Source organism: Lissotriton vulgaris, chromosome 6, assembly GCF_964263255.1.
Source record: "Lissotriton vulgaris chromosome 6, aLisVul1.2, whole genome shotgun sequence".
NCBI classification, from domain to species: domain Eukaryota; kingdom Metazoa; phylum Chordata; class Amphibia; order Caudata; family Salamandridae; genus Lissotriton; species Lissotriton vulgaris.
The window spans coordinates 250872563-250891091 of record NC_141694.1 but is presented as its reverse complement, the minus strand read 5'-3'; the positions used below and the strand labels follow the sequence as shown (position 1 = coordinate 250891091).

The 18529-nt window shown below is 43.4% G+C and overlaps 1 protein-coding gene across 1 annotated transcript in view; it reads right to left on the bottom strand.

The window, feature by feature from the left end:
• LOC147707086 (b(0,+)-type amino acid transporter 1-like) overlaps positions 1–17002 on the bottom strand; it is a 53263-nt gene extending 36261 nt beyond the window's left edge. The window contains exons 1-2 of the mRNA XM_086925174.1: positions 16780–17002; positions 9392–9516 (exon numbers count right to left, since the gene is read on the bottom strand). Of these exons, the coding sequence (XP_086781300.1) occupies positions 9392–9516; positions 16780–16923 (269 nt within the window). The 5' untranslated portion in view covers positions 16924–17002. The remainder of the gene's footprint in view (positions 1–9391; positions 9517–16779) is intronic.
• Positions 17003–18529: the final 1527 nt, after the last annotated feature.

The following is an 18529-nucleotide window of genomic DNA, read 5'->3' as shown; positions in this document are numbered from 1 at the left end:
TTAGGGGGCCAGTTCTTCCCCTTATTGGGCGCAACCTTATTTCAGGAGCCAGAGTGCTCCCTGACACCTGCCTATCTCCCGAGCCCAGAGGGCTCCAGCAGTTTGCGTAGTTTTGGTTCCTGAGGGGCTAGTGAGAGCCCCTGGCGCAATTTGCTTCCCAGCTGCCTAGCAAGTAGTGGGGAGCTGCACTGTTTAGGCTTTTATTCCTAGGGGACATGTTCTTTTGGACTCAGGAGTCGCACTCCTTCCCCCTACCTTGGACTTCCCCCGCTGTGCAGCACTTAGTGCCAGCTGCAGCGTTTAGGCCCTGTTCTATCCGTGCCCTCAGCTGCCCAGCAAGTAGTGGGCAGCTGCTACGTTTAGGTATTGGCGAAGTGGTGCGACCTGGATTTTGATGTGAGTTATGTGCTACATGTGATTGCTGCGCTAAATGTGATTTCTGTGATATCATTATTCATGCGCTAATGCTGTGGGTTTTAGGAAATGTTCTGTGTGTAGTATGTTTTGCACACCCTGTATTCTGGTACCTCTGAATGTATTTTTATGCATCATGTACAGGGTTGCGCACCCTGTGTTCTGGTACCTCTGAATGTGTTCTTATGGATCATGTCCAAAGCTGCTTCCCTACACCGCTGAATGTGTTTATGAGTCATGTGTCTTATACACCGCTGAATGTGTTTCTGCATCATGTGTCTTCCCTACACCGCTGAATGTGTTTATGCGTCATGTGTCTTATACACCGCTGAATGTGTTTATGAATCATGTGTCTCCCCTACGCCTCTGAATGTGTTTTTATGCATCATGTGTAAAGCTTCTGGCCTATACCCCTAATTGTATTTTTATGCTTAGGTGGTTGTGTTTCCTAGTATAGTTATGCTAGTGAGGTCATGGTTCCCTGCGTGATATTTTCCTAAGGCAGTTAGGGTTGCGTAGGGGGCACTTACCTTTTACTAGTGGTTACTGGTTGTGTGCTACATTTACTATTTTCTGCTTAAAACTATCCCCAAGGGCTTGATACTGAGCTTGCCCCCTGACCAGAGTCCCAGGACCAGTAGACTCTATTGTGCTTTCCCTGGCAAATTTCTGGGACTTGTCTGATCTCCTAGGGCCGCTGGGGCCTCGCCTGAAGTGTGCCTCGCTCACTCCCCTGCAGCTCATGCCTGGCCGCCCCCGCGTAGAGCCGCACCGCTCCTTGTGAAGCTGTGCTCTGCTCCGCCTGGGCCGCCTGCATCCTGCACCTCGGCAGCTCGTGCCTGGGCTGCCCTCATGCCTCGAGCCACGCCGCTCTCCTCTGAGCCGTGTCCACTTCGCTGGGCCACCCGCACCCTAGGTCGCCCCAGCCAAACGCTTGTAGCACGCCGGCCGTCCGCTCAGGCCTACTGAGGAGATCACTCGTATTATCCCGTGCAACTAGAACGGAAGGTACGGTCCGTATCCGCTGCCAGTTATTATATGTTCTAAAATTGTTACTTCTATAAAGTGCTAATTCTACCAAAAGCCAGTTCTAAAAGTGCTTATTCCTGACAGTGGTCCAGGTGGCCCTGTCTCATGCATATAATCCCCTGTAAATTCTGGCACACTGTAAAGTGTGTGTTTACTATCTAATGTGTTTTGTAATACAAAGGCTATTTTTACATATACCTTGAGTGGAGTTCCTTTTGTGGGGGGCCTGGGATGTTGTTGCTGGTGGGTGCATGCGCAAATGCTTTACACATCACCTCTGAGATAAGCCTGACTGCTTGTGCCAACCTACCAAGAGGGTGAGCAGAGGTTATCTTGGCGGGTGACTTCCTTGCCCTGACTTAAAATGGTGGTTTCTGCCTGCCTTTGGCGCAGGCCTTAGCCAACCAGAAATACCCATTTCTAACAGCATGGTCTGCAAAGGATATGACAAACACGTCATCATCCTCACCCTCTATGTCAAAACCAGGTCCTTTTAGCGTGCTCTCCTCCTGGGTGGCGTGGTCGTCGATCGACAGTAGACAGATGTTAGGTGTTAGACCATGTGGCTTAGTAAAGTCTGACTGGGATTTTCCGCTCCTACGCACCCTCGCAAAATGGTTTGCTTTCCAAAATGGGAGCAGACCTTCCCTTTGGTGAAGCAAAGAAAGGCTGGTGTTCTGCTCTGCAGTTCCCACAAGGCCTGCCCGTCTGTTCTTTCGCACTAGTGCAGGTAGGGTTTGGGCTGCCTTTGAATGGCCTCGACTCTCTCTTCCTTTACCTGGACAGGCAGGAGAGGGTATGACGCGGCGGCACTCCTGTTGAGGGCAGCTTCCATTTCGTCCACTTGGGAGTTTGATAGCTCATGTGACCTGGCCAGTAGGAGGATGTCGTCCCGTGATATTCCGGGTTGGTGAAGGATTAGCCGCCTGAGTAGCACTGACCGGCACCCTTGGATGATCTGGGCTCTTATCTCCTCTCTTTGATCCGCAAACATGCATGTGCTTGCTAGCCGTCTCATTCGGGCAAAGAAAACATCCACTGGTCAGTTTCAGACTGCTTGGACTGCTGTAACTTGAAACGCAGAGAGTCTGGGTTGAGCTGGGGGTCAAAGTGTAGGTCCAATGCTGCCACAGCAGCCTCGTAGTCATTCTTGTCCCTGGTGTTTGGGAGTGTTTTAAAGAGGTCATAGAGTTCTCCACCCCCTAGTATATTAGTAGTGATCTCTTAACTGCCCGTCTGTCTCTCTTGTGTCCCTGAAGCAGTGGTTGAGGCACCCTATCCAGGTCTTCCAACGTGGGGATGCCGTCGCGTGGTCGGCAAGTTTGCTGAGCGGAGGGATTGGGGGTCACTGTGTGGTGCCTGCTTGAGGGCCAGCTGTGCCTGCTTGGGGTGGTGTGCTCATGGTGGCTTGTCTTGCGTTCGCTTGACCTGTCTAGGTGCGTTATTGGTTGGTCTGCTTCTTGAGGGATCGCCCTTGTTTGTCCCGTGCAATCAGTGCAACGTGGTGTGTGGCAGACACCCTTCTGAGCCTCGCTGTCTCTGGGGTGACTCTCTCAGCAGTTTGGTTGTCTTCTCCCCCTTTTGGTTTTGTTTCTCTAATTGCATTAGATTTGGAGCTACGTGGCACCCAGCGCGCTCTCCTCTTGACTTCTCCTCTGGATTCAGGAGCTCCTGCACCACACGCTATAGGCCTCTTCCAGCCAGCATGCATGTGCGGAGAAACCAGGCAGGGCCTGCGATCCCTGGGTCACAACGCCACTTGAGGGCCGTAGCGCAGCTTCCTTCCGCCCGCGGCGATGTAGCACTCAGGTAGCCTCAGCAGGGGCGCTTCGTGTCCCGGTCTGTGTTTAAGACGGAGGGCCACAGTGGACGCGGCAATGGCAGGGTGGAGGCAGTCAAGGAGGCGCTACCTGGACAGCGCGGGGAGCAACTGCACCGACCGGAAAAGGTGATTCGGCGTGGCACGGGTCCAGCACCGGCCTCGTCGCCAGTGTAGAGAGTGACCACCCTGGGAATGAGGCCTGCCCTGAGCCCTACCATTGAAAGGAATAGCACACAGTGTTAAGGCGTGTGGTAGAAAGACCCTGAGCGGTCTTTCCCCTTTTATTTATATCCTCGGGCGAGCTTGCCTTGAGGAGTGATGCAGTGGCAAAAATGTATGAGAGAGCCCAGGTGGCTCTCTACAATACCCAAATATTGTACTTTTCATTGATGCATTCTAAGAGACAGGCTTTCAGGAGGGGCAACACAGATAAGGCACCAAAGGCGGTAGCTCCAACTTATTCATTTTACCTTCTCTCAAGATATACAGTCGTATTCCTCCAATATTGCATACACTCCTTGTTTTGTGGTATGGCGGTTCAGAAAAAATAAAACAGACCATTGTCTTCATTGTGAGTAAAGCCCTTTGCCTGAATTTGGATGACTGTCAAACCTGCCTCATCATAGTTGCAGTGGATTCATGATCAGCCCCCACAACAGGAGGCATAGAGAGCAGCCTGCTTCCACACCCGGCAAAAGACATGAAACTGGTCAGCATAGAAGCTATCAGGGCCATGTGCAGCATTCGCACCTTTTAGCAAAATGGTTCAGAAATTCTAAATGCATTTAGGGGGGTTTCAATAAAACCGTAGAATCATAGTGTCATAGAAAACTGTTATTTACAACAAGGGGTGGTGAGGGACAGAGTCTCTGAATTAAGCAGAAAGCTCTCACCCAGTCAAGAGATCAGGGCTAGATCCAACACCGTTTTTTAGCTCACTGCACCATCCCAGTTTCAGAACCTGGCTGTATGCAAATTAGTCTGTTCCTGTCCCAGTGCATGATGGGAACAGGGCAAACCAAACTACAAAAGCCAATTCTTACACTGGGAAGGAAACAAGCTCCCGGGGACCGGTTTCTGGCATTACAGCCGTCTTCGGCCCGGTTTGCTTGAATCCTGATGGTGCAATGAGCAAGGGTCTCACATCTGAGAATACCCTTCCACGCTTAGGGTGGACAAAAATTTTTACAACAAGGGGTGGTAAGGGACAGAGTCTCTGAATTAAGCAGAAAGCTCTCACCCAGTCAAGAGATCAGGGCTAGATCCAACACCGTTTTTTAGCTCACTGCACCATCCCAGTTTCAGAACCTGGCTGTATGCAAATTAGTCTGTTCCTGTCCCAGTGCATGATGGAAACAGGGCAAACCAAACTACAAAAGCCAATTCTTACACTGGGAAGGAAGCAAACCCCTGCCAAACCAATCAAACGCCTTATTGGTGCTGAGTGAGAGCCTCACACAGTAACATCTGTGACACATAGCATTTAGAAAAGGCAAACTGTGTTTTTAAACGCTCAGTTAAAGCAACGTAATATAATTCTTTTTGCTTAGGTGCCACCATAACATGAAAGAATCATCTTACATTATTGATGAAAAAGATCCTGCTAGATACAAATCTAGCTTCATCTCCATGCGCTAGCTTTAGATGAATCAGGTTGTATCTGGTTGCTGGACATTAACAAAATAGGGTCGAGTTGTGGTGAGAAAGGGTCTATTCAAGACAAAGGTCGCTTGGATTCTATTCCAGGAAACAGTAGAATCATAGTGTCATAGAAAACTGTTAGGCGAGATACCGGGACTAGGCTCTCTCCTAACAGTTAAGGTTTTGGTAACATTTGTAGGAGTTGGTGAAATAGGGGCATATTACCAACAACTAGCGATAATTTTTGTCTCTAACTTGTTTAGAGACAAAATTTATCGCCGCAAATCGGCGATTTTTATCGCAGATAAACCTTGCTATTAGCAAGGTTTATCGCAAATGCGATAAAAAACGGCCGCAATGCATGAATATCGCTGAAAAGTCAGCGATATTCATGCATTTTCGAGCAAATGCTCTTAGCCATGTTATCCACCTCCCATTGGATAACATGGCTAAGAACTGCTCAGGGCAGGTGTTAGCTTTTGGAGATATTCGTGCTTAGCGCGAATATCTCCAAAAGTTGGTAATAGGAGATAGCGATGTTAGGGACTGTTTCCAGTCGCTAACATTTTGGCACGCCCACTTTGCATGTCATTAGTGATAAATATCACTGACATGCAAAGCGGGGCCCAAGATGGTCGCTATCTCCTATTAGCTGTCACTAACTGGTGTTAGCGACAGCTTGGTAATAGGGAGATAATTTTATCTCCGCTTTCTTGGCTTTTAAAGCCAAAAAAGCAGAGATAAACCCCTTGATAATATGCCCCATAGTTCTATGCGCATTCAATATGGGATATCAACTTTAATTTCACTGGCATTAGCTGTCTTTGACAGGATTTCATTATTGTAATCAATTTGTTCATTGTACCACAGATGCCTTGATCAAAATGGGGTATGCTAAAGAGGCAGCCATGTTTCAAATTGCAAGTGGTGGAAAGCGGGTGGAGCGAGTATAGATCTTGAAAAAGTAGACAGATCTCTTAATGCCTACATGGTCGGAATGGGCACCTAGTTAGATTCATCAAAGAAACTGATTGCACTAGCTCTTTGTTGACACCTCAACAAGGCCAGAATTAACTCTTGAGGCCTTGTTACCCTACTTAAAGAAGGATGTTGGTACAGAAAAAATATTTATCTTCTTCAGACAGCTTAGCTTCTGCCAGAATCTCTAGTTAAATCGCCTAATAGCATATAAACCTTTAGGTGTGAGGACCACAACATTTGGATCTCTGGCATAAGAGTTTGCACCGTTCTTAAAAAGTGTCTCTGTTTGATCATAACCATGTCAATAATCTCTCCAGGGCATCCCAGTAAGTTTGTACCAGCATTTCTATATTTTTTATTCAAATCCGAATAGTGCACTATTCAAGCCTTCTGCTTATCCTGTGAAGTCTGGCTACCTAGGTGCAATTAAATTCAGTCACCATCTAGGAAAGTGTTCAGGCTCCGTGGGAGAGCAAATTAATAAACAAGCACATAAACACAAGGAGGGAACCATGAGTCTAACCTAGAAAACCATTTGCGTGGTTTGGAAACAAACACATAACGCCTATTATTACAATGATGATGATGATGATGGAGTAAGGATTCGCACGTTAAGCGACTTGCTTGTACTCATGAACCTCAAATAACGTTAATAAAATAACCAACATGTTCGTTTTACTAATTTGCACATTTTTTCATTATATGGGGCGGCCAAGTGAAGCTTGCTTATGTGTTTATTAACCTTAATACGCTTGCATACTAAAATGGCCGCTGCTACACAGGAATTTAGACTGCGCATGCGTCGGTCATAACCATGTGACATGACGTATTCAATGTCTTGGTGGGAAAACAGTTGCACATGCGCAATGAAACTAAGATGGCTGCTCTGTGTTCTCACATGCTCAAAGCTTGCTTGCTGCTTTTGCTAAGCTGTTCGTTCTGCATAAACAATAATGCTATAGTTATTATAAAGTAATGGGTGAAGTATAGAAATTCAGGGTATACAGTGAAACCATTTATTCTATGTTTTAAAACTGTTTCTTTTCCATTTCATGTACACTTCGAAAACTTGGCCTTTTCTGTAATGCAGTGCTCCATTTTGAATGAAACTGTGTCTGCGCGAGATCTGCGAGTATCCAGAGCAGATGACCTTTGAAAAGCTGCCAAGGAGCTGATTAACTGAGAAGATGCTCCTGGGAACCTCCCCTCACGAACTCTAAATAAATACAATGTATTTGTAAATAGAACATTTATTGTTATACGAAAGAATATGTCATGAGAACCTGGAATTTAAGGGGCGGGTACAGAAATTGAATATTAAGACTGAGAAATGTCTAGAAATTAGGTGGTGTGATGACCTGTCTTCCTCCTTTGTCCAATCAAAATTGGGGATCCTTACGCTTGCAACATTGGGGGGTGGTCCACTGACCCGAAAAACAGTATACCTAGCATAGGTTTAGCTAGAGAAATTGTCCGACTTGTCCGAATACCTGACCTGTCACTGACCCAACGCACTCTATAGGTGACTGATACAGAGAGCTGCGGAGCACTCTGTTGGGAGGTTCAAGAAACCCATTCAGGGTTTTGGCAATTGAAAGTGCTGGTGAAGCACTTTGCTGGGCGGTTCGAGAACCCAAGCGGGGTTATTGGCAGATTCCTTGCAGAGAGGGAGTAGCGCAGGCGTTGCAACCAAAGCTGCAGGTGTTGTTCTTAACCTTTGGTGAACCGGTCCTGATCCAAATTCTGGGGTTATCCTGTCCTGACTGTCTATGAGCTGTACCTGCTCGCCTACTGGCATCCTATGTCCTTGAGGGTTCTTCCTGTCTTTTCCAACTGACCCGTGGCCAGGGTTGGTCTTCACTCTATCCTAGGTAAATATAAAATCTGTGTGGGTAAATTGTCTTTCTAAATTGCATCCTTCTCTTTTACCCTCCCTGAAATTGCTAAGTTTGGATTGCATATGTTCCACTTTTTTCCCCATTCCTTGGTAAATGAGATTTCATGTATTACTGACCATAGTATGTTCCACTTTTCAACCCACCTTTAGTCAATACTAAATCGTTTTCCTTATTTAGCATATGTTCCTTTTTCTTACCCTCCCTTTAGGAGTTAAGCTGAATTTAATAGTATGTTCCCTTTCTTTATCCTCCTTTAATCAATGTTGTGAAAGTTTGTTATCTAAATATAGCATGTTCCTTGTTTTTTTCTTCCCTTTATTCTAAGTTATTAAATGCTTAGCATTCTCTATCTCTTGCATAGCTATACGTTGCTTATGATTTTGATTATAGATAGTTTGATTTGTTTTAACCTTATGCTCATGACATATGATGATGAAGATGATTAGATAAAGTTTTGAACCTACCCAGAGTCTGTGGTTATTTCATTTTACAAATGTTATAAATGTTCTTGAGTACCTAGCTTGTAACTCAACTCCCTGATCCCATGTGTTTTGATTCCTAGTATCTACATTGCTAGGTTAACAGATATAGGAATTAGTAGTATAGAATCTCAAGTCATACGGATAGTAGTGCGTGAGTGACCAAAGGCAAGTGATGTTAAGGTGTATGAGGTGTATAAAATTATTGGGCCCAGGTGAGTATTAGTAATAAGTTCCTAGCTGGGTGACCCGCGCTCTATCAATGACGATGATGCCAGATCGTTGCATTATTCATAACATCTTGCAGAGCTTCTGTTGCTGTCCTGGACCATCTCCTCCTACAGCTGTTTGTCAACGTTCAAATAAATAAATCACATTTTAGACTCTGCCAATGAACAAATCTGGAGCCCTGTAGAAAGAGGAAGTATCCAATGTGCCAACAGAAAATAAGGATTGCCAATGATTGGGACATATAATGCCAGAACAGAAGAATCCCAGCAAAGTACCTTCCTCTGATAGGCAATGTATCCACCTTGAAGCGTGAAACGACGAAGATGATTAACATTGGGCTGGTGCACGGGCAAAAGAACACCAACACCACTTCTATTCGTAGAGATTGCAGCATTGTTTACTTGGTCGGCTAACCTCCTCATAAACACGGCCTCTAAGTATGTTTCCTTAAATTTAGCATCTGTAACTCTCAGGTATATTTTGCCTCTTAATAGGCCATCTACTTCCTTAATATTCAGATTCTTGGGTTTCATTCCTTTTTCTTTCTCATTACTGTTTGGCAAACTAAATCAGTGTCCCAGTTAAAATTAACATACCAGAGAGAAGAATGAGATACAATACAAAGCATCATAGCCACATAAAATAACGAACTTCCTAGCTTCAATTCAAATTGTTGTGTTATACATGCTTCTATTGTTTGTCATATTTACACACTAAAAATGGAAATGATTAAACTTTGAGAATTTACAAATTAAGCTAAAACAAAATGAAATATCTAAATGTTTTCAATTTATAACTGAACACTTTTTCTTTGCATTGCACTGCATTCTTTAAATCTCATCAACTGGATTGTACAGCTTGAGAAAGACTGAGAAGAAAGAAAACATTTAACATACCTAAAAAAGTTTACTATGCTGCTGAAGTTTCCGGGTATTATCATGATTATGGATACTGCCGCTGTAAAAATCAAAGCTGGAGAAGGTGTGAGGCGGTGAACGTGAGCCATCGACAAGACATCTGGCTGAAATCGAATGCAGATTAATAACAAACAGTTAATATTAATTGGGACACAGTGAAAACTTTCAGAAGTCTATGTTGTCCTTCATGTCATCCAACATTCATGCTGTAATGAGTGTTTCTGACACAATATAGTTGTCAGCCCAAAACATTCTTCTTAGAAAGATCCTGACCACTACCAGGACCAGATGCATATGCACAGTCTGAAAATATGAAAACAATGTTCATCAGGCCAATGATTCTGGACAGCTGGGATTGTGAAGCAGCTACTAGAGTGTCTGGGGCAGGGAGAATTGAAAAATTAGCAAACAGAGGTTGAGCTTCCACACCAACTGGATCTTCCACACTTTCCACTTCCCTCAAGTCTGATCTGGATAATTACTGTGTCCTGGCCACCATGACTACCCAAATGAGAAAGAAACAGAGGATGGCAAACACTGTAACTGATTAGTTCTAGCGCCACAAGCACCACACAAGTACACACTGTCTGTGCACTCTGTGTCAGCCCACTCCTTCATAATCAAAAACTGCTAATCTGTAACCATCTGTTTGTGGCTTGTAATGCTGTAGATTTACATGTTCTGCATATTCCTGCCATCTAGTGTTGGGCATTGGAAGTTTATAAACTGTTGTTCTTTGAAAAGGTTTCGAACCACAAGATACCTTGTGAATTCTTCTTTAGCCCACAATGCACCAGAACAAAGTCTCCACCTCAGATAGTTTTTTCCCCCAGCAGGTGAGAAATGTCAGAGGAATATATTGAACTAAGGATATATGTCCTGTGCACAGTGAAAGGAAATTACATGCAAAACATGTTGGATCATCGTACCCTTCAGGGGAGGAGGGAGTGTGCTTGGGAATCTACAGAATGGCAGCCCACGAACAGATGGTTACAGTGTAACATTTTAAGTTCGCATTACGTGTTCCTGTAGACCACGGGTACTCATAGTATGGCCCGCGGGCCGGCAGCGGCCCGGCAAGCCTTCCCTGGCGGCCCGCGGACCTTGCAGACAATTTACCAGTGTTTTAAACAAAAAAAAAGAGGGAGTGTCTGCGAACACTTTTTCGCCGAGACTCTGCTGCTCTGTGGGGGCCCGGCATTCCAGTGATAGTCAGAGTGGGGCTGCAGGGGCGCTAAGAGGTAAACAAAGCCTCATTAACAAAGAAATGGTCTTTAAAAGACCTGTGAAGTGCTCGGGTGCGGCTGTGTGTGTGTGCCCGGACTTAAGAGCTAGTGCCTTCCTGCGTGCCCGTCATATGACCACGCTATTGTGGAATGTGAAGGATGCTGTCAACTAGCACTGTGATGGCTTTTTAGTCCCCACTACCACGTCCTAGGAGTGGGAGTATGACTTTATGACATAGGTATGTGTTACCGATATCATGGAGGGAAAAGTGGATTATTGATTACATTAATTTTTATAATTTTTAAATGTGGACATGAATTTTGTGTCTTTTAGGTTTATGGTATTATCCCAAACCTAATATATAATATGTTAATTAGAGGTGGAACATAAACTGGAACAAAACGCTTAAGGTGAGTTTAACAAAAAACGAATTTTCTTACAAAGGACCTTATCATTATCATCTTTATGCCCCTTTTTGATGAATATTTACTCTGGGTTTCTTTTACCCAAAGTACAACGTAGGAGGGCAATTATGCCCTGGCAATAATTATATAAACACTAAGTGAATCAAAGTAGGATTTAAATGATGCCTCGAATCCCCATTGGAGGATCAGAATAATAAGGTATGATACCTGACTAGTATTATCGTCTAGTATGTGATATGGAATGAGGGAGGTACACTCGGTGAGGGCTTTTTTATTGAATTCCCCAGGTTTGAGTTATCAGCGTACCTTACTTACATATTAACAAATGAGTGGATTCAGGTATGATTGAAAAAAGTTTTTGAAGTGTGACTGAGTGGTTGAGAGGGACAGTTGGTTTGAATCATAGTTATGGGCCCTTTGGACAATTATAAGAAGATTGATAAGCCTTCTTGGTAATAATTTTAGTTTTTAGTATGATTTATGTATCAAGATACAAATTGAATTCATTAAGATGAATGTTTTTCATTGTATAATCAATCAGATTATATTTTGATACATATTCTGTTTTTATGCAGGCGCTTATTGTTTTATCGTTTAGAGGGATATTAGTAGTACTGTTGTCCTGAGGAAGGTGGTTCTACAATATTTCTTCCACCGAAAAGCGTCACCTCTACCCCTGTTTTACATTGTAATTTGAGGAGCTATGAAGTATTATAAAGGTTACATGCTTTTGTGTCATTGATTCATTTGAATTAACACAACTGTAATGACAAATGTTTATATCATGAATGCTGTCTCTCTTTTTTACGCCTTTGTGATAAATTCTAAGATAAATTGAGATTGTTTTTAGAATATTTTTCAATGATGTGTATTTTATATAATTGTATAACTGTCTTGTCATTGACTGTATTATTAAACAGATTTTTATAATTGACTTTTGGGTCCAATCTCAGAGTGTTAGTAGGAAGTGTGTGAATGTGTAAACAGCACAGTGTGAGATGTTTTGAATGAGTAGATTTATCCAAGAGAATTTGTTTTATGATGCATTAATTGTATAAGGTACTCTGTCTCTTGGACTAGTGGGGCCGCTCTCCTCTTTTTGAGATACGTCAGGTACAGGGATTATGATGAGAGCCTAGTGTCGAAGAGCAAGCTACTAGGTAAAAGGTCACCTGTTTAGAACCGTTATTGTTGTGTGGATGGGAAAATGTATGTAAAAAGGGGCATACATTACAGGACTAGCCTAAAAGACATGACACCTATACCCTTACCTCTGCCATTGCCAAAGAAGCCACCTCTGCTGAAGGACTTGGGCCCCTAAATGTCCAAAAAGGGCAGTTGATGGCGAGATCCACACTTTAACAAGGGACTGGGCTTTCTTTCGCATGCTGTTTGGGGAAGGCATACCTAGGTGTTTTGGTCTGCAGTGTACCCATGGCCTTGGCAGTCTCTGTGTCCTTTGTCATTTTCTAGAACACAGTGTCGACCTAAGGGACGAACAAATGATCTCTGTCAAATCGGACGCTCATGGGGTGCTGCTGGCCCTCCGCTTTAAAACCAGAAACTCTGAGCCATGTGTGGCTTCTCAGCAGAATGCTGGTAGTGATTCTGGATGTTGGTGGCAGTGTCACTGGTATTCATGGCACGCATAATGTTTGCATTTGAGCTGACTTTCCTCTTTACGTCTAGTTCTTGGATCCTTTTTCTGTTGGCTTCATGTAGAAAATTCACCAACTCCTCCATCTTCTCCAAGTGAATTAGCAATATTTGGCTGAGTAGCTGCCTCCACAGCCCCACTTCCCAGTGCATCAGTTTTACTGCTCTCCTTATTACTAGTGGGAGTCTGAATTGTAGATTTCTTTCTGGCTCTGAATACATGAGAATCAGGAGAGACATACCCTATGATGTACACTGGCTGTCAGGAATACTCACAGCCAGGGGCGGCTCCTCTGTTTGAGCAGAAGAGCATCGCCCCACTTAAAATTCCCCCAAAGTCCTAGAGATGAAAAATAAAATAATAAATAAATACATAAATAATGTTATTTTATTTTTCATCCATTCCCGAGCCCAGTGTCAAGACGGGGTCGGCCGCTGCTAAGTGACGGCAGCAGGGATGAGGGTGAGCTGGTATTGCACTGTTTAAAGGGTGCATGTCTTTTTGGCCGAACGTCGTGCGATGGCCAGCCACACGTGCACTTTAAACATCTCTAACCCAGCTGTCTTAAAACAGGAGGACTGGAGCAGGCCAAAGCACACAGAGAGCTGTGGAGCACCGAGTGAGGCCCCGCCCACCAAGTCTAGATCTGCTATCATGCTGGTGAGAGCAGCGCCAGGATTGGCCAAGGGAGTTCCAGCATCCAGTTCCTGTGTCAGCGAAAGAAGAGGTCAGAAGCTAGGATGTTGCAGAGTTTGGCAACTTTTATTTTACTATATTATTTTACAAGTGTGCAACCACCCTCTTCCCCGTAGATGCCAGCTGCACTGATCACAGCTTGAGAATTGGAAAGACCCAGGATATATGAATATGTGGAATTATCATAATCTGCAGAACAGCTGGAACTTAGCTTTGAAATGTACTTGTAATGACTTCTTTGTTGATGTAGAGTAGCAGACTTATTATTGGTACTGAAGATATTAATGTAAAAAACATCAGAAACTATAATGAAGAAACGAAATAAGTGATGTTCTGTATTCAAATATCTATACAGCACTTACTACCCCTGTGCTTTGTGCTGAAAGACTTGCCCGCATGGATACCGTGCTGTACCTTTCTTGGGTTTTGGTTGCTAGGGTGTCTGTGTTTTGATTCTATGTGGGACACATTTCCATGCTGAGGTGCAGTTATTGTCATGGGGCCCGGCTCTCGGTGGTATGATGGATGAAAATGTGTGAGATACACACACTTCCATGTAGTAGTATGCATGTGTCATAACAAATTCAAGATGGCCTTCGGCTGCACAAAACTTGGGCTGTGAAGCTCGGGGTTTTAGTATGGAGTGTACTATAGCAGTACCACTGCCCTTCAACATCTAACACTACAATCCAGTTTGAAACAGGCACTATACACACAACATACCCAGAGACAGACGTCTGGTATGACAAAAGCAGGATTCTTCAGCAACCACACAGGAGATCCACAAGAATTGTTTTGGCAGCCTGTTCTCTCCCTTCCAGTGTGTTCCAATTGTTACATGTTGCTCAACAGACCGGCCAAGATTCAACACTGCTGTCAAAATGAGGCCCACAGCCCCCACCTGGATATTCTGTTGAGCTCAAAGTAGTCTTTTCTGCTGATCCAGGCCTGCCTATGGCTTGCTCCTGGGAAGCATTTCAAGTCTATTTCACATCTAGTCAAGGCTGAGCACAGGATTAAACCTGGCAGAGATGTATGCTAATTAGCCTTACAGCAGTTCAGACAGGTAAAGGGTAACTTCCTTAATATTTATTTAAAAATCTGACTTCATAATTAAATTGAGTGTTTAATAAAAAATAGCTGTTTAATTATTTCTCAAGTTGGTCCCATTACTGAGATAAAGTATTTGAATTTTAATCTGTATTCTAGTTTTCTACACAGGACAGCTATGCATGGCATATTGAACATAGCTTTTAGGGGTTTATTAATTTTCTACAAGTCTCACATTCACCCTACATTGTGGGCTACAAGGCTTACATAGGGTTATTTACTAATATTTAAAAGGAGGCATTTTTCAGGCCAAAAGGGGAGATTTTGACAGGTCAGACTGCCGGATTTACACTGTAAAAGTCAGGCTACATAGCATTGGACTGAAGCCGTGTTTGCATTGCCACTACAGTAGATGGCACAGCCGGTACTGCAGTTCACAAGTGGCATTTTACTTCTAGGCCCTCTGTGCACTTTCTAAACCATATACTAGGGACTTACAAGTTAATTGTATCAATACAGAATAAGCCAATATAACAAAGTTAAAAGGGGGGCAAAGGCACTTTACTAGAAGTTAGCAGGGGTAACATGCACAAAGTTCTAAAGCCAGATATATAGGGTCCAACAAGAGGCGAAGAGTCCAGGCAGACCATCCAAAAAAAGATTTCCTACATACTGCTTGCCATATACCAGTACATCCCTTACTTTGTTCAAGCTCTGTTCACCCTGTACGCTGACTTGTTTCTTTTCCCTCTCCTTCACTCTGGTTACAGCTAGCTCGTGTCATCTATAGTTCTATAGCAATCTGGTGTTTTCCTTGTTCTGTTAATCTGGAAAGTTCTAACTCTGGAATCACTAGTCCAAGCTTTCGCTCCTTGATGTTAGGGAACTCTGGGGGTTTTAGGTAAGGTCCGCGGGTACAGCCCAGATGAACATAAATGGAATTGCCTGGGTTTCCACTGTATTGCTGCATTTTGTGTTAATTTGATGGAGGAGGCCGGTGTGAAAGTGTGACTAGGAAACCTTGTGATCATGTACTCTTGCCTTCCTTTAATCTTCCCCTAATGGGTGTCATTGTAGGTTTCCACTGATTGGGTAAAGGTTTACCGTGGGTGGGATTTTCTTAGGACAGCTGCATGATTCTGCTGTGAGTGGGTTTGTTAGTTGCAATTGTATTTTGAATGGTGGCATGGGTTATATGTATGGGTTTTCAAATCCCTGCTTAGGTGGTGCTTATCAGACCTAACCCAAGAATTCCTATACCTAAGGCTCCAGGGATTAACCTGTGAGCAGCTGGAGGCTGGGTAGTGATACTTATGACCTGTTGATGACTGTCTTCTCCTTGTGGAACCAAAGGTAAGTTGTACCTAGTATGGCTTTCTGTCTGGTTTATCTATCAGTGGACTTTAACCCTAATCCAAGTTGAAACTATCCCTCCCTGTAAATCTGCAGAGGTTCTATACTGGGCTGTGTGAGTCTTAATATGCTGTGTCAGATTTCCTAGTTCTAAGGATCTTTTGAGGTCTCTAGAAGTTATGTGTTAGCTATTCCCACCCTGTGTCTTGAGGGAGGCAGACTGTTATCCCCAATATTTGTGTATTGCAGTTCAAACGTGAAGGGTGGCAAACCTGAACCTCTACTGAGAATGTAAGAAATACTCAGGGGTACCTATCTGCATCATGTACAATGGTTGTAGATTATGCCCCAGAGCCCCTATCCCTACCTTCCACTGTGGCAGTAGGTTATACCCAGGAGTGTCTATACTCACCATGTCATTTTTCTGTGGGACATACCAAGGAGTGTCTATCTCTAACTTGCAGTGTGGAAATAGGCTACACCCAAGAATGTCTACTCCCACTTTCTATTGTGGCTGTGGTTACACCCACTAAGTATCAACTATTTGTGATGTGAACAGAAAGAGGTTTGCTGTACGCAAGTGTTTGGCCTGGAGTTAATGCCCTCTTCTTGTACTCTGTTAGTGGGCCAAATGTCGAGGTACTATCCCCTGAGGGCAGGGCTCAGGAGCGGCTATATGTAACAGCTCAAAGAATTATTATTTCTTATTAATTATGGGAAGCAGGAATTTTATCTGGTTGTTTAGGATTTGTGAGGCAGAGTTTCTGGTCCTAGGTGAGATCCATTTCAGATCTCCTGTTTTAATCCCAATTGTTATTGTTATTTCAAGCAGGTGCAATGAACCCTCATTAACAATACAATCAAAAGAGGCTTATCCACACTGTAAACATTATTGTATATATTAAAACATGTCTGCAGCGTTACAACTCAGTACACAGAGGGTTAGTCATTCCTCTTACCATATGTCCTTCTCTAGCAGCAACATAGCATGTACGACCCCCACTGAAAAATGATCCGTTTGCTGACCCAAATGTGGACAGTGCGACTGCAAGAGGTATTAGCCATGACCAGCTGCTGCCAAGGACTTTATTTCTATGAGACATTAAAGAACACAGAATTAAAGTTGGAGGTAAAGTAAACACTAGACGATACAACTTCCTGATGATATTTCAAAGCAAGTCTGATCCACATATTTTTTATGGTAAGCATGGTAGAAATACTGTTAACTATAATATTTAAACAAACATGTAATTATGGTAGTGAGCTGGTTACAAAACCTTTCACAATTGGATATGATCTAGCAATGCTCTTTTATATTAACTTCATTACCAAGCTCTAGGATAAAGTAAATAATATCAAATAGAAAGAATATACTGATTTAGTTAACCATAAACTTGTTTTCTGCATTTTTTCAAAGTACTGCTTCACACATGGTCCAGAGTGCATTTGCATACTCCAAAACCCTTTGCCATCAGATACTGTTACCAAAATTAACAAGCATTAGAAATGCAACAGGTCTTGTATTTGATTGTGTTAGAGCTATTGGGGCTGTAAATGACAATGTGTTCTACATATGTGTTATGGAGTGTATGTATGTGGTGTGTAATGGAATTATGTGGTTTGGATTGGAATTGTTAGTTGTTGAATTGTGTGACGTGGAATTGTGTGGTGTGGAGTGGATTTTTGTTTTGGAGTTATATGGCATGATGTGCATTGTAATTATGAGGATAGCAATGATGTAGACAGCTTGGAACTATTCTGAGATGGTGCACATTCTGAATAGGTTGCAAAATTCTTTCTGTAAGGCAGGAACATGACCAATTCACGTGCTGTCGCCAATTTTGAGGTCAGAGCTCAGAATAGTACTGAAATTACACGTCTGATAATTACCCCACCCAGCAGTCAGGTCATTTTGTGGGTGCCCAATTTGCACCAGGCTTTGTTTTTAAAGCATAATGAGTGCCCACTCCATGACACATTTATACCTATCCATTTGTGTCTTTAATTCTGTGGGTTATAGTTAATGATCATTATTAGATAACCATTTGTTTTGCAGGTACCAATAAAGCGTTATTGAGCCTTTTCATCCACTCGGCTGACCCATGCCTTATTGGTGTTTGGCTGATGTCACTTAAGATAAGGCACAGGTAAAGTTTCAATGAATCCAGTTGAGTTAAGCTCAGTTTAATCGTTGCGGTTGGTGGAGTTTATTTACAAAGTGAATGAATATAGTTTAATGGAAAATGTACTACATCTGCTTCTTCCTCTCCAGTACCAGGCATTCCCTTAAATTTACTTGTGTGGCGCTCCCTTATGACTCCTTTGTCAAAGCCAGCAAGAAGTCGAGATGGAGTAAAGTAAGAAGGGGTGTGCTGGGTAAAAGGAGTCTGCTGGGTAAAAGGAGTGTACTGGGTAAAAGGAGTGTGCTGGAAGCCGGGTCTGGTGTTTACACTAGTGAACCATGACTCTGTGATGACCTCATGGTCCCATGCTCGAATTTTGGTGGGTTCTGTTGTCCTTTCATCCTTCCGAGCTGATGAAAAAGATGACCTTTGAGTGAAAGTGTGCTTTACCAGTAGACAGTGCTTTAAATGGGCCGGTACTCACCGGTACGGAGTACCGGCACTTTTTATTTTTCTCCCTTTGAGTACCGGCACTTTTCCTTCGATCAAGGACAGTACCGGTACTCTTAGGGGAAAGTCAGGCAAG